Genomic DNA, 17,270 nt, shown 5'->3' on the forward strand with positions numbered 1-17,270 from the left:
TTCATGGGATTCATATCTGGTCCTGTGTGTGTGTTCTGTTGGTTGTTGTTTGTAGGGGCATGTCCCCTGGTTATGTGTGGATGATGCTGGTGTTTTAAGGGGCAGTCAGGTGCTGCCTGGCAATTTAAAGTGATAGTGAGGTGCATTTTAGGGTTTTAAAGGGGTAGTGAGGTGCTGCCTGGGAATTCAAGTGGTAGTGAGGTGCTGCCTGGTTAATCTAAAGGGTGGTTAGGTGTTGTTTATTTCAAAGGGCAGTGAGGTGCTGTCTGGTTGTTTTTAGGGGGAATGAGATTCTGTAAGGTCATTCTAGGGACAGTGAGTTGCTGTCTGGTGTTTTTAGGGACAGTCAGGTGCTGTCTGGGTCATTTTGGGGTAGGTGTTGTCGGGGTCATGAGGCAGTGAGGTGCTGTTTGGTGTTTTTAGTATGGGGATTTTAGGGACAGCCAGGTGCTGTTTGGTGTTTTAACGACAGTGAGGTGCTGTCTGGTTGTTTGTAGGAATGGTTTTAGGTGTATGGAGGTGCTGTCTGGTTGTTTTAGGGGCGGCGTGGTTCTGTCTGGTTATTTTCTTGTGTATTTAGGGACAGTGAGGTGTTGTTTGGTTGTTCTAGGGGCATATTCGAGTGCACCCTGGTTGTTTTAGAGTTTAGTGAGGTGCTGTCTGGTTGTGTTCTGGTGTTCTGGTAGTTGTAGGGGCAGTGAGGTGCTGTCTAGTGTTTGTAGGGATGGTTTTAGGTATATGGAGGTGCTGTCTGTTGTTCCAGGGGCAGTGAGGTGCTGTCTGGTAGTTTGTAGGGGCAGTGAGGTGCTGTCTGGTGTTTGTAGGGATGGTTTTAGGTCCATGGAGGTGCTGTCTGGTGTTGTGAGGGACAGTCAAGTGCTGTTTGGGTCATTATGGTGGCAGTGAGGTGCTGTCTGTGGTTTTTAGGGACAGTCAGGTGCGGTTTGGTGTTTTTAGGGACAGTGATGTGCTGTCTGGTTGTGTTCTGGTGTTTTAGGGACAGTCAGGTGCTGTTTGGTGTGTTGGGACAGTGAGGTGCTGTCTGGTCGTTTGTAGGGGCAGTTGGGAGCGGTCTGGTGTTGTTAGGGGCAGTGAGGTGATGTCTGGTGTTTGTAGGGATAGTGAGGTGTTGTCTAGGTGTTGTCTAGATGCGGTCCATATACTGTTAGGTGGGGTAGCAATTTAGGGACAGTGAGGTGTTGTTTGGTTTTAAGTATATTGAGGTGCTGTCTGGTAGTTGGGTGTTGTCTAGGTGTTGTCCATATGCTGTTAGTTGGGGTAGCGAGGTGTTGTTTGGTTTTAGGTATATTGAGGTGCTGTCTGGTAGTTGTAGGGGCAGTGAGATGCTGTCCACGTGCTGTTAGGTGGGGTAGCAAGGTGTGTTGATTTTAGGACAGTTAGGGGCTGTTCTGTTGGTTGTTGGTTGGGCAGCGAGGTGCTGTTGTTGATTTAAGGTTTATTTAGGTGCTGTCTAGGGCCTGGTTAGGGGTAGTTAGTGTTGCCATTGCTGTACTTAAGCGGTTTTGAGGTGCTGTCCATGTTTTGGGTAGGGGCAGCTAGGTTCTGTCTGGTCATTCAAGGGGCAGTGAAGAGATGTTTGGTAATTTTAAGGGGCAGGGTGTGCTGCCTGAGTCTAGGTAAAGGGGACGCCAGATGATCTCGGTCATGAGTTTTAGCTGCCTGAGTCTAGGTAAAGGGGCAGCCATATGATCTCGGTCATGAGTTTTATTTTTGGGTTCCTTTCTCCTTTGTTGTTATTCAGCTGGTTGATAGCGGAGTGTTGGGTCTTCCATGTTGTGGTTCATTCAGTGGGTAGTAGCTGAATGGCTCAGGTCTGGGGAGAGCTTGTGGTTGAGCTAGTTTCTCGGTTTTCCAGTTAAGATCTTGGGTAGATCTTGGGGTGTAGGGGTTTGGGCTCAAGGGGGGTAAAATGGTTTCTGAGCTACAACATTTCTGGTAATTTGCACTTAGGGGGGGGGGTCCTACCATGGGTCTAGTTGGTGAGTTGGTGTTATTGTAGAGAGGGGCAATTGTCATAATCTGTGCTGATTGATTATGGCTATGAGTGATGTGATGGTGGTGATGTCAACAACATTCTAGGTGGAGTGTTGGTGTGATGATGTCACTGGGACTCTTGGTGGAATGTTGATGTATGTTTTGGGTTCTACTGGTGTCAGTTGGACCTAAGCTGCTGAGCTAGATGGATGTCCCAGTGCTTTCTCTACTTAATGACTAGGAGAATAAACCTACATGTAAACTACTTATCTTATGGTGTTCTTGATTGGCGAAGGAGGTGTAGTTTACATCACAGCGGCAAGATGGCTTCTCATGGTCTGTGAGGCAGGGAATGCTGGAGTCCTCGGCTGTGACGTCACTGCAGAAGAAACGAGTTTGGCTTTTCACTGCAGTGACATCACAGCAGAGGAATACGCCATTTACAAACTACAATTGTTGGCAACGGCTTCCTGTAGAAGTCATAGACAACCTATAGAATTGTAAATGGGTGACTGGCAACTGCAGGGGCGTTTTTCACCAAAGAGTTCTGAGTCAAATCCGATAGACGTTGAGAGCGGATGCAAGCGTCTATAATGTGACTCACAACCCTGAGGTGGAATATTTACCCTCAGTTAATAGCCACGCATGTACAACTTTATGTAGCATACGGATTGTAGTGTAATTGTGTAGCCTATGAGTACATTAAGCAAGCAGACACTGAGCCCATTATCCAAAATCGGGCGCTTATCTTCTGGTTTCTAACGAGGCCTGCCTGGGCGCAAGAGGTGGGGTCCAAGACTGTAGCACATCTCTGGAGGGTTTCAGCTAACTTCTGAAAGGAGCGGCGGGAGAAGGGGTGTGCTGTTTTTTACCCTGCAGGGGTGAGCAGTGCCCTGTTTGGAGGAGTGCGGCACTGCCGCAGAGAGTGCAAGAAGCCTTCAGTGATGTGCTTGTGTGGAGGCCGCTGTGTGAGGCGGGAAGCAGCTGCTGTGCTGTCTTGTGAATATAGTGGAGCAGGTATGTGTGTGGGTGAGAGTGTGAGATCACTGCAGAGAATTAAGACTTTCAGGTTTCTCTGCAATGACGTCAGAGCAAGTAGTCATGACATTTGGAAGTTGTGTAGTGGCTGATTGGATTAATTGGGATCCAAATACAACACAGAAATGTTTAATCAGTCACTGTAAGAAAATACTGTAGGCACACCGATAATTTCTCTTGGCAGTGTACAGAGGTCCGCCCGCTTTGATAGTACACAGCTTTAATTTTGCCCATGCTTTTCCACTGACCGTGTCTCTAACTATAACTAATCTTCTGCCGCAGAAACCTACATATGCGTCCTAGGCTTCTTGTCTACATATGAACCCTTCTCTTGAGTGTTGAATTTTGCCTGAGTCATTCCTTCTCCTGTACCTTTCTCTGGTGGGCTGATGCATGTCTGAAAAATTTGATTCCAGCCGGAAATTTGGTTAGAAAATCAAGGGAAGCTTCAAATTACTTTTGAATACATTTGTGAGATTTAAATCTGGAATTATTTTTTTTTTAAAAGCACTGAGCAGTGAGTAAAGCTGATGCAATTGCTCTACTTTCAAAAGGAATCGGGTTGTCCAGACAAGCTCACTTAACTCGCCACATCTGCTAAGGGGGTGGACATCCATGCCCTTACACTAGTTTCAAAAACAACCTTTTTGGTGCACAAGACTAATGAAGAGGGAGCAAAGGTGGGACGCGTCTCCATAGAGGCAATGAGGGCAAAAAAACCAAGGTGCGGTGGGAACGTTCGCAATGTCTCTAGAAAAGGTCTTTTCAAGTTCAATGGTTGTGTCTAGAAAGGTTCTACAAAGGTCTTGTACTTGTGTCCCAAGCACACAAGCCCCATCACACTTCCGGGTCTTCCCTCATCTCATGAGATCTTATATCTGAGTCTCGGGGGGATGGCTCAGGGGCAACACACTCGCCTTGGAGATACAGAGCAATACAGGTTCGATCCCTGGTCCGCGCTTAGAAACCTCTGGGTATTAAGCGCGTTATAAATAACCTATCATATCATTATCTGTGAAGCAGTGTCAGATGATTATCGATATCTTCTCCGTCAATCATGGGCCAATTGTCTGCTGTTCTCATTCTAGCCCTTCGCCAAGGGCAGCAACGTGGTAGTCTTGGATTTCACACCCAGCTCACACCGGGATGCCACTTGCTGTAGGACGCTTTAGACCCACGACTGCTGGAAAAGTTGGTTTTGTACTTTTTGGGTGTTTTTGCCACTCCAAGCAGCTCCAGCGCTGTATCTACTGGTTGGCTTGTCTCTGCATTAGTAGTTCTCTGCTCTGAAGCTGGGTTCGTAAATTTTAGGCTCCACCAATCCACAAAACTCTGGCCCAAGGTACACCAATCTTTCATCTACTCCTGCCCAGTGACCCTGCCCCGCCTCCAACAAGCACAGGCTTAGCGCCACATGTCACTACTTAAGGCCTTTCTCAGTCTCAGGTATGGGGCGGGTCAGGTTTACTTTCTCCAATCTTTTGAAATCCTATGGGACTAAGGTACAAAGGTTTGCTGTGAAGCAAACATGAGGTAGACATCACCATATCATACTTACACCTGTCCTATCAAACCATAACTCCGTAACTTATCTGCAGCACCTACATCTTAGTAAATTACATCCACACATGAGCATCTCAAGATGAACTGGACCGCCCCAGATTTGCTCAAGCAAAGACTTTCTGAAAGTTGGCTGGTGTAGAGCTCAGATAATCCACCAGTTCCCAAGCTTGCTGTATAGAAAGTCTTTGTAATTTGGGGCCAACATTTCTATGTTTAGGTGAGTTAATGTTCACCGCCGTCTAACTCTCTGTGTCTTGTCTCAGCAGGGTAAGTCCAGGTACACGTGGAATACTCATTAGACCATTGACAGAGCCAACATTACATGCATTCTGACAATCGAGTTCAGCAAATTACTCCTAGAGGAAACTCCCCGACCAGGGGCAGTGCTCCAGTATCCTCTTACCAAGAAGGGTGAAGGCGTGACGAGTTTTCACAAAGTCGTCTGCATCGTCCACACCCTCGATGACTGTGTCACCTCCCAGCATTGTGTAGCAGTAGTCCTCTGCGCACGCTGGAAATGGAATAGAGTAATAACATTGTTAGAGGGCAGGCTGTTATTTCTACGTTTCGTGCACCGCCTCCTAGTTTGCTTGTTGGAGCCACAAAGATTACCTACAGGAAAGATGCGTCAAAGTCTTGCGCAACTTCTGTGTATGTATGTGTAAGCATGAAAAAGGTTCTATTCACCTTAAATACCTTGAAAACCACTTATCTTCTTCCGACACCCCGAATTTGGCACAGTACTAGATTATTCCCACTTCTGCTGTCTAGCCCCCAGACTGCCTTGCCATACTGAACCTTGCAAACCATCTCCCATGACTCAAGGCCCTTTGCCGCTTTCTTCCCTCTGAACCTAATGCTGTCATTCACAGTTAGTGTGTGTTCAAAATTGGGCCACAGTGCCTCCAGGAAGCAACACAATGAGATGCAGCGCGCTTCCCAATACCTAGATATCAAATACATTAAAGCAAAAGATTCCTTCCAAACCTAGGACTCCTTCCATCATTAATGGATAATTAAAAAATATCAGAAATGGCAGCGAGTGTAATGGGCCACTATACCCATAAAAGTGCACACTGTATATGGAAGAACACACACAGAATGGACAGATAATGAATGTCTCCACCTAGTACTACTATGGACACCTTCAAAGCATATTCCATTGACAAACAGTCTGCCTTTTACTACCATGAGTATCTCAGAGAACCGATAATAAAGGAAGTGATCATGGGAGACTTTCAGACAATGTTCTCCTGAGAGAAATACAAACAATCTCTTCTTGCAAATCTAACTTAAACATTTCTCATTACAAATACCAATCCACCACCCCCACTTAAACCATTTCATCACATACCAAGAAATGGATAATTATACTAGGGAATTGTGCTTGCCCCCTGAAAATGTACATCAGATGTTGGTAAGTTCAACAGATACATCTGTACAACTATTAAGCTTTCCACAACGTTGGATGTATTGTGATCCAAATATGCTGGAAAGTTCCATTAATTAGGCATCTATGTAAGGGTTGTATCTTCTTGTTCCCTATATATGATCCTTACTATGGATGGGTTGTCCTGTTAGGAATCATCCCCGGCGACCCACGTGTTATCTAACGGAACTTTCCAGCATTTGAGCTTTAAAAGAGGAACGCATTCCAATAGACCAAACCAATAGTGACATTAAATCAGACATAACCCACAGCATAATGGAGAAGATTACTTTGCCACAAATGCCTTTATCATTATTATATTACTAACAAATTGCCTTGATTAATATTTCTACAATGCATAGCCAATAAAAAGGAATCAAATGAAATAATCACATTTTGGGATTGGAAACTAGGTTAAAGACATACCAGTTCATACAAATTAACTTTTAGACATTATTGGGTCCTCCGAGATAGGCAGTGAACCAAAAAACGCCTAGGACTAGCACGCCTTGCTATAATAGAAGTGATTCAATTTCACAAATAACTAATTTCCTGGTTGGGAAACTTTTTTTTGTTTATGATTTGCAAAGCAGCAACATGGAGTTCAGTTCACACTTTCATGCAACACTTTTGTGTGTACAAACAAAATCAGATTCTCAAGTGGTTTGAGGGATTTTAAAACACTTATTTGCATCTGCTCCTTTCACTCACCCATCGCCAACAGGGAATACTGTTCGTTAATCTATCTAAACAGATGTTCACCGTCCCGTATAAGTAGGGTAGGGGTAGTACTCAAATCATAGAAAGAGCACTTTTTGGGTGGCTTATATCTTTGCCCCCCCCGCCCATGGGCGAATGCTCACCAAGCTTTGCAAATCAAGTATATGACCCCCTCAGAATGATTTTACAAAGTTTAGTGCAATTCTGCCCGAGGGGGGGGGCAAAGTTATAGGGGATCCCAAAAATTGTGTAAATCCACATAAACGCAATGGAAAACATTTTTTGCTCGTGCCTACAGTCCAAAGCGCTGGGCAGAATATCACCAGATTTGATCCAGGAGAAGCGGCTTGGTCCCGAAAGTATGCTTTTGTAAATTTGGTGTAAATACGTCCAGTAGTTTTTGAAATACTGGGCACAAGTAGGTACAAAAAAAAGTGTGATATCTGGGTCTAGTCTGCGGACTCACTTCCTGATTCAGGGTCTGTGGATGCCTCTGGACCAATCAAAGATCAGCGTGACATTCGCAGATATCGTACGTGTCCACTGATTAGTCGGTTAAAAACGTGAGGTGCATCAAAACATTTGAAACGGACGCCATGTTGGATTCGAGAACAGCGCCCGTAGTACACGGACATTGCAGTAAAAACATTCAAAAACACAACATTGCACTTGTCAAACAAATGAAACTGTCTATGGGAACGTGAGGGGTGATAAGGATGGAATGGCATATGGCCAAAAAAAGCCAAAAATCGGGTGTTTTTCATCTATGAAGTCTGCAAACATTTCAGATGTTCGAGGACCTTCATGTGATGTTCGCGAGTATCTCAGATGTTCGGGGGGGGGATACATGCATATTTCTGCATTGCAGGGTCAGTGAATACAGTTTCTGTATGGCTTATAACTCTGCGCCACTCAATGAAACTGCATGATATTTTGCAATATCATTTTAGACCTGACACTGAATGGTTTATGCAAATTGTGGTGTTGTTTCACCAAGATGGGCAAAATTAAAGGGGGAGTCCCAAAACATTTGAAAGACTTATAGCTTTGGTGCCGTTTGACGAATCTGCACAAAAGTTTACAAAGAGATTGTAGAGCCAGATTTGAAAGTCTTTGCAAGGTTTGGTGGGATTTTGTCGTGAGGGGAGAAATTAGAGTGGGTCTCAACATTTTTAGATGGCTTATAACTTTGTTGACGTTTGACAAATCTGAGCAAACGTTTTCAGAAAGATTATAGACCCAACTTTGAATTTCCGTGCAAAGTCTGAATGGATTTTATCAAGTGGGGGTCAAGTTATGTGACTATTTATTGTATGTACATTTTGACACTTTTCAAAAAAGAAAACATGGATGGATTTTCAGCAAACCCGTGCAAGGAGCATTGGCAAGGACCCGAAAGCATGGGTTTTGCAAATGTGTCTGTGTTTTATATTTTGAAAAGTGTCATAATAGAGGTACAAAAAGTAGTGATATACCTTTGGTGACTGAGGAATAGCCTGTGGCCATGGGCAGTGGCCAGATTGTGCGGGTCATGGCCAAAACAATCTGGCTACGGGCCATGACCACTAGGCACCAGCAATGGGGTTAAAGTGGGCATCGCCACCAAGGACCGGCTATGTGGTAAAGTCTATTGAAATCCGGATAGGTTTGAATGGTAAAACAATTCTGCTCATGGCTACAGCCCGAAGTACTGGACCGGATTGCAGTAAACATTTGCTAAGAGCATCAGCAAGGACCGCAAAGCATGGTTTTGCAAATCTGTCATGCGTTTTATTTTTTCTAAAGTTTCAAAATGTAAGTAAATAGAATTGTGATATAACTTTGGTGCGTGGACAGTGGGCCTGGCCCTCGGCAAGGATGAATGCCTACTCTGATTTACTTATTTGGGCATGTGGCATGGCTGAAGCCCTAGGTTTAAATGGGAAAAAGAATTTTGCTTGCGGCTGCAGCCCGAAGTGCTGGACGGGGTTGCAGAAAGCCTGCGTGAGGAGAATCAGCAAGGACATGAAAGCATGCTTTTGCAAATCTGACCTGTGTTTTACTATTTTGAAAGTGTCAAAAAGTAAGTACAGAAATAGTGATATAACTTTGCTGCGTGGGCAGTGGGCCTGGCTCTCGGCAAGGACAAATGTCTACTCTGATTTGCCTATTGGGGAATGCGGCATGGCTGAAGCTCATGGCCCATTAATTGAGGAGACTGGCCACAGCTGTAAGCCATGAGCACTGGCCATTGGTCACATTATGAGGGTATAGTGGATACTGAACTAGGATGCACGGCAGGTGCAGTGGATAACGGGGGTGGTTTGGTGGGGCTGGGATCATGGTCGAGCCTCATGCTCTAGCAATTGAACCATGACTTGCATCCCTAGCATGCATGCGTTGCAAAATATAGGTTTCTTAAAGGAGGTTTACAGTTCTTTGATATATGTTGAGAGGAATTATTAATAACTTATATATAGTGATGTAACATCATGAAACATCTTCATTCATAAAGACCTATGAAATTCAGTGAAAAAACGTTGTTAAAGGGACGTTATGGTTACAAGTAAAAAAGCTTAACAACCATAACTCGCGCCACCACCGTGCACTGCTAAGACTAACACCCAGGACATCAAAGATGGCATCAGAAATGTCATTGATGCCATCACTGATCCCTATCCCTTTAAAATGCTTTAATAAACACTTTTGAACTGTATACAGTAGTAATACATTTCAAAGGAAAAACCAACTCATCGAACATTTTGCTTCAGACACCTTTCCAAATGTTGCCTCTTTCTAGTACCTACTGTAGTGAATCGAGTGAGCATCAGTAAATGAGGGTGTCTACGGAGTGAATTGTTTGCATCCAAACAGAGACTACAATCTTTCCCCAGACAAATGAGGAATCCATGCAAGACCTTGTAGCAGTGGGTACAAGGGTGTCGATTTGTATAGTCGGACAAACATGCACACATACATACATTCAGCTTTATATATAAAGATGTATAAAACCTCATATCATGTACTTACACTTAAAGACATACTGTGAAAGCCATGTGAATAGGATGCATTGAAAATTGAGCTAGTGTATACAGAGCTGAGATGCTTACATTTGCCCAATTCAAATCAAACTAACAATGTTATATAGAAAATGGCGATTGCATGCAGGGCACCGCCAATACTTGTACTTACGTGCTGTTGGGTCCCCTGCATGCAATTTCATCAATCTCAAAGAGGAATGAAAAAGTAAAGAGTAAATGAAATCACATTCACTTGTACTCTTCAGTTTCACTTGCTGCTTTGAGAGAACTAACACGCTGCCTGCAAAGGACGTTTCCAAAGAAAGCTTCCTGCTATTGAGGTGCAAGTCCATTGACATCCGATGGGTTTCACCTGCATGGAATTCCCAGTGATCACTTACTTGCCACATGCAGGCTCTGAAGTCTTGTCCCAGTATCGACGATTAAAGAGCTCAACTCGGGACACAACCTAAAAGAGTATGATCGTCTGTACATAATCCACATCATGACAAACCTTAGCGCGTGTCCACAGAAAAACCCATGTTCTTGTTTGAATCCTAACTTTTAAACAAAAAGGGAGCACTGAACCAACAGAACCCATGACACAGCCAGGCTGAAAGAACTGCAAGAGGGAAACCACTAGGAAAATGCAATGTTCCTGCTGTGCACCCCGGCTCTGGAACAAGTTACCAACGCAGATCTGACTGTCCCCCTCTATCATACATATTTAAGGACTACTTGATGCTCCTACTCTGCAAGGAACATCTCACCCCTCCCGGATTGCTCCACTCAACCCTATTCTTTCCTCTTTAGAGCTCCCTCACTACCTCCTCCTACTGCCTATGCAGGCAAGCTCTGCTCCCCCTGCACCCTGCCTCTGCTCCCCCTGAACCCTGCCTGTGCTCCCGCTTCACCCGGCCTCTGCCGTCCTGCATCCTCCCTGTGAACTCTTTGCTGCGTCCTCTGTGTACAGCGCTCTATTTCTTCCCAGCTAGAGTCACACTTTCTTAATCCCATACATACAAAAAAGCAAAGCAGATTTTTGGAAACGGGTAGCTTTTCCACAAAAAATAGCTCTAATACGTTATATTTAAAGCAATCAAAGTCTTTAGAGGTTTTTGTTCTTTACTTAGTGGTATCTTTGTGTGCGCATGTATGGATGACAAGGTTTGATTGGAGGAACCCTACGCCTATCAATGGATGCATGCAAGTGTTTATATTATTTGGCTTTCTTTTGTTTCATCATATAGCACAGCCAATCCCCTCCAGTCCAACACACTCTGCCGGACACACCTTGGATGCTCTCATCTCTGCTGACATCCCCATCCCCAACCCTTTCATCACTCCTCTCTCTTGGTCTGATCATGATCTCCTCTCCTCCCACCTGGACCTCCTGGTTCCCCCGGCTAACCTCCTGCCCACACTGCCTTTCTCCTTCTCTGTCATTCGACCTATGAAGCGAGTGTCAGTTGCTGCTTTTGCCACCACCTTCACTCCCCCTCCTAGTCCTGCCGCTGACTCTCACTCAGACACAGCCCTTACTAACCTTCAACACTCCATCTCCAACACTCTGGACATCCTTGCCCCTGTCATGAGGATCTGAATGAAGCCTGCCTCCAAGTGCAACTGCTGTAATGACTGTAACCTGGCTGCTCTAAAACGCAAGTGCAGAGCAGCTGAGCGGAAGTATCAGACTTCAAGCACAACCTCTAACAAACTGGCCTGCCCCTGCTAAACAGGCAATACAGACTTTCCACCTGCACGATGAAGAGGGCCTATATCCAAGCTTTTGGAAATGTCCATTACCCCCTCCCCGGGAAAACTCTTGGAGAATCTGTTGGTTGTCTCCACGACCAACAGTCTGGCTTCAGAGGTGCCAGAGGCACAGAAACTCCAACTCTCCTTCTTGACCTTTCCTGTGCTTTTGATATGGTCAATCATGACACCCTTATAAATCGGATCCATGATATTCTTGGCATCATGGGCCTGGCTCTGGACTGGCTGACTTCCTTCCTCTCTGAACGACATTCCCAGGTTCAACTGGGCCTTTTTCTCTCCTCCATCTCACTCTCAACCTGTGGTGTCCCTCAGGGCTCTATTCTCTCGCCTTGGCTTTTCAACATCTACCTTGCCCTCCCAGCCCATTTGATCTCTGCCTTCTTTCCTAACTTCAAGTTTTATGCTGACGACATGCAACTCTCCTTGAAACTTCCCTCCTCTGCCTCCTCCTCATACTCTCTCATTTCTGACTGTCTGGTATTCAGGCATGGTGCACTGCTAACAATCTCTGCCTTATTACCAGCAAGACTGAGATCCTTCTCATTGGGTCTCCAGCTCCCACCTTCCCTCCTACAATCTGGACGCCCTCCTTGGGCCCCTATCCCCTCACCCTTCTGTGAGGCAAAAGACCTTGGTGTCATCTTCGACTCCTCTCTCTCCTTCTATCCTTATATCACGGACCTTCCTCCTTCCAACCTGCACTTGCCCTTTCAGGCTCCCTCCCTCTGCAATAGCCTAGTTGGGCCTGCTCCCCTGAGCCCTTCCAGCCCCGCTCTTCACATATAGCACATGGACCTTCTGCCCCTGCACTCTCTTTTCCCTGGGCTCTGTCCACCTGGCCTCCCTTGGCACTAGCCAAACCCTCCGGCACTTCCACCCTCCCCTTTCCCCGTTCTCTGTTTACTGAAATTGCATGATCCGAATGTCACAAGGCTTAGTAGGACCGTTTCTGTTGTCATCCCTGTCTGCCTCCTTGCCTTGTTGCACCTTGAAACACATTGTGTATAGGTGCATTATAAAAACCCAATAAATAAATAAAATAAAATAAGACATAAAAAACTCCCCTCTTTACGAAACATCAGTTTGAAAACCTGCTACAAAGCAACTCTATTTAACAGCCCTAGGTTTGCCTTAGCTACATAAGAGAGCCAAAGCTCTCTTTATACAGACCTGAAAAGGTACAAAACACTTTACATATTTTGTTGTTTGGCATTGGTAAAATGTTAATCTGCTACTGCAATGGTCTTGTGGCCATGAGGAGAAAGTGATCTGTGATTCTAGAGGACCAGTGTCCAACATTCCATTACATCGTCCAGTACATGGTCCACCAGTACTGCAATGCCTACCTTCATCGATGTGTGCTTTTCTATGCTACGGCATCCTGTGTTCTCTCCAACTCTTTCTTCACCGTCATTCTGGTAACAGAGTGCTGGCTTTTTCGGGCATATAGTAGGCATCGGTCCAGCTTCATTCACCACCCATGTGAGCAACCGTGCACTTACGTCCCAATCCTTCAGATACTTGCCATTTTCTTCTTGTACTGTATTCACTGGTGATTGTGCTAGGGTGTGTGCTTTGCTTCCCACTACTCCATCTTTCCGTCCCACTTCTGTGTACACTTGACCATACACAAGCATCTGTGCTCTTGCCCAGCATCCCGGTTCTTTTCCTATCTCTTTCACCCTTTTCCATGGGCAAGCCAATTGTTTTATAGATATAGGGCCTCATTAGGAGGCTGGCGGCCGTGGAATGAATGGTGCTGGTAAGGGACCGGCACCATTCATTCCGGGCCGCCACATTAGGAGGCCTGCAGCGGGTCCCGCTCTGGACGCCTGGCCAGACCAGACGTGCAGAGCGGGACCCGCTAGCAGTCCAGGATGCTAACAACGGGTCCATTATTAACGGGCCCGTTGTTAGCATCCTCCCCATTCCCATTGGAATGGGGAGGATGCTAACAACGGGTCCATTATTAACAGGCCTGTTGTTAGCATCCTCCCCATTCCCATTGGAATGGGGACGTACTGGGTCCGGGTCCCGCGAAATGTAATTACAAGACCCTCCAAGGTCAGAATGGCCCGGTGTCGCCTTTTGTGGAACCCAGACCCTGACCCGAGTTTGGGGGTAGCCATGCTGCTAAAAACGGCATGGCTACCTCCAAACTCGTAATGAGGCCCATAGTCTTTGTGTCTCCTTTCTGTGGCCCATCAGTTACATATTGTATTGCTTGGTCCAACTGCCAATAATTGTTCATCATGTAAAGCATCTTTATGTAACTGTCTTCATACGGGAACATCGCCTGAGACATCCATCTTAATGTTGCAGTTTTTCCTTGAAATCTTCCTCGAGTTGTTACCATAGACAGGTACATCAGGCATTGGGCTCTGTCTGCTGGTATTTCAGTTGCTATAAACGTTCTGGAGGCACTCATGGCGTAGGGGATTAATGCGTAGACATAACAGCTCTCCCTGGTAGTTTCCTTAACTACTTTGGTCATGTGCTTGTACCACATGTTAATAGACACTCAAGCAGTGTTGGTGAGATAGAGATCCACCCCCTTCATATCTGTTTCAACACTGCGCTTACCTCACCTTACCGTGCTTGCAGTACTCCCCTGTACACCTGACATGGTCGTTCCCCATAGTGGGGTAATGTTAGTAGAGAATACAGCAGATTTGACAGAAACAAGCACATTTCTCCAGTATATGAATACAAATACACCATTTGGAAATAAGAGAGACAACAAAATAAGCATATTTTTTATTATTTCACACATCTTTATATGTGCTGCTGAATCCTTGTGCAGCTTGAAGATATAAGTTACCTGCCTGAAATGCGCAAAAGTGAGCGTTATTGTGTTAGTATCAAATTCATCTTTAAGCCCTGCAAACCTTATAATCATTTATGGCGAAGACAAATAATTGCTCCCACAAATCTCTAATTCCAGAGTCCCTCAGTATGGAGAGAACAGAAGGGTTTCCCTGTGCAAGTTGTGGGTACACTTGGGCCAGATTTGGTACAAAAGCAAGTTAGTATACTGTGAGTGAACGGGCCCAAAATCTGCTGGGCCTCCTAACACTGTGGACAAATTGGTTTGAGAAGGTATCAGGATGGAAATCAGTGGGTAACATAAACAGTCATTCAAAATCACAGTCGACTTTCTCAAAGAATGTATGTAGAGAATAAAATAACAAACACACAGTGGGCCTCATTACGACCCAGGCGGTAAGTTACCGCCTGGGCCGTGACTTTACCACCATGGCGTAAACTATGTTTACGCCATGGTGGTAGGCGGACTTACCGCCCCATTCCAACCTTGGCGGGGCGGTAAATCCCCATTTTCCCATTTTCCCTTCCCCATTCCCATTTTGCCCCATAGGGCATAATGGGAGTGGGGAAGGCGTTAATTACGCCACAGTAAATTACGGTGGCGTAATTAACTCCATGGTCCCTTAGCGCCATGGATTTTAACAATTGCTAAAAGCAGGTGTTAAGTCCGCCATGGCGCTAAGGGACCTCGTACTCAGGCGGTAAGGGTCGGCGCTGTTTACGCCGCCGTAAAACCCTTACCGCCTGAATCGTAATGAGGCCCAGTGTATCCTCACTCTGAATGTTTCAGCAGTCCTTGCCCTAACTCTACTCCCCTTGAGCGAGTAACCATTGGGCGTCCTCCACTCAGCAGTATAAGTTCAGTATTGTCGTTTTGCTCCTCTTGCTGGTGATCGTTGGCCCTGTTGATCTCATTGCCATTTGAGGCCACAGCTTGGTAAGGCTTGATATCTGCGATATGATTCCAGACTGTTTTCCATTCAAGCTTCAGTGCTCTGTCTGCCACTCTCTCCACGATGCAGGGGCCAGTGAATCTAGGTGCATCCCATCTCCTGATGAAATTCCTCAACCGTACAGTGTCCCCAACGTGAACAAGCCTTTCTGTCCCAAAGCCCTTTAGCTCATTGCCACTGTTGCTTTCTCTGCTGTCTTCTGGGCCTCCATGGTGTTGTATCTGGCGAGAGATAAAGGAGGCACTAGCAATCAAGGAAGTAATGTAATCGTACATTTTCTGGCCTAACATATCTGCACTACTCTCAGCATTCTTCAGTGCTATAGTGGGAGGAGCCAGTGGGAGTTGCATGTGCCATCTTGTTACCACCTCATGGGACGCTAAAAGGTGATCGGAACCGGGCTTATTGCGCAATGCAAAGAGTGAAAGTGGTAAGCAATGGAGACAGTTTTTCTTTGTGCTTTGTTTGGTTTTGGCGATCATTTCCTTCAAATGACAATTTAGGTGTTCACACACCCCATTTGCTTGCGGGTAATATGCACAAGAGAACTTGCGTTGAATGCCCAGCAACATAGTAATGTGCTTGAACATCTCATTAGCGAAGTGAGGGCTACTGTCAGACTGCAAGACCTCACACACGCCCAACGCCGGAATACTTCCCGGACCAAGAACTTCACCGCCCTGAGGGCAGCAGAATGGGAACAGGGACCAGCCTCAATCCACCGAGAGAAAGGGCACACAACCACTATCATGTAGTGGCATCCTTGGATCATGTCGACATGGAGATGCTGGAATGGGCCTGCTGGGCGCGTTATAGCTCCTCTCACAACTCTCAATGTATGTCCTGCAGTTAACTGCTTGCATGCCAACCCGTTGCTTACAAATTCAGCCGCGTGTTCTGCCAAAGTAGGACCAACCATTTTTCTCCAATGTGGGCGGCAAAATCTCCTTTCCAGTTTGCTTTGTATAGTTTAACTGTGTCAGTGCAGTGTGTAATAATCCTAGTGGCAAAACCACTTTCCCTATGTTGCTCTGCCACCATAGGCCATCTGTCGGAGATACTGTAAGTCCCCTTTAAGTCCACAAGTCTTTCTCCTCCCTGGGTGCAGCTCCCTGCAGCTCCATTATTTGTGTTTCTGGGAATGCATTGTACCTTTCCTTGAGTACCATTGTCCTTGTATAGTCTCGGCCATGTGAAGGTGTCTCCATTTCTAGTAGCTCTCCAAATATGCAGCACATTTTGCTTCTGAGTCTGCTGTTTAATTTCCCTTTGAGATAGGATCTTCGTCTTGTGTGTGCATGGCACATCACTATGGCTATCTGCACAGTGTACTGTATAACTTCAATAATACTGCACTAGTGACCCGTCTGCCTTCCTGAAACCCCTCCTCATCCATCGTGATAGCTGTGAGTGTACTGTTGATGTCACTTATGAGTACACTGTCACTTCCTTTCCTCTGCTGTGCTCCAATGCTACTCTTAGAGCTACTAATCATGCTGCGTGTGCCGAATATTGTGATGGCAATCGCGCACTGGCCACTACCTCATTTTTTCCATCTTCCTTCAACCTACCACTGCAGTTCCTGTCTATGACCGTGAAACAGGCAGCTTCCGCCGGAAGGCTTCACAAAATCGTTGCTGGTTTTGGAACCAGAAGATACTCTGCTTCTCCAATGTGAATGAGGAGCGCAAGTCCTGTATAGAGCGCCATGACTGCCCTTTTGCTTTCTTAACTGGGTTCACAGCCAAGTTGCATGGGGACTCTGATGATTCTAAAAAGACTCGCTCCACTAGTGCTGCAATCGTCTCATAGATGCCCTTGTCTGCCTCCTTTGATAGTGGGTACTGTTTCACTCTAGGTAAAATTGCTCCTGGTTTCAGCTTTATCTTCACTCCCCCCACTCCTTTCAGAAGCCCCACATCATAGGTACTGGTGGTCCATAGGATGTCGACCACCTTGGCCAAATCC

General features: G+C 45.8%; 1 protein-coding gene across 4 annotated transcripts in view; it reads right to left on the minus strand.

Annotated features, from left to right (window-relative positions):
• MYO5B (myosin VB) overlaps window positions 1-17,270 on the minus strand; it is a 1,432,615-nt gene that overhangs the window by 656,688 nt on the left and 758,657 nt on the right. For all 4 annotated transcript variants that reach the window (XM_069626964.1, XM_069626962.1, XM_069626965.1 and 1 more), the window contains exon 8: window positions 5,000-5,107. In XM_069626964.1, the coding sequence (XP_069483065.1) occupies window positions 5,000-5,107 (108 nt within the window). The remainder of the gene's footprint in view (window positions 1-4,999; window positions 5,108-17,270) is intronic.

Source organism: Ambystoma mexicanum, chromosome 6p (assembly GCF_040938575.1).
Source record: "Ambystoma mexicanum isolate Mex_15411 chromosome 6p, UKY_AmexF1_1, whole genome shotgun sequence".
In the NCBI taxonomy this organism is placed as follows: domain Eukaryota; kingdom Metazoa; phylum Chordata; class Amphibia; order Caudata; family Ambystomatidae; genus Ambystoma; species Ambystoma mexicanum.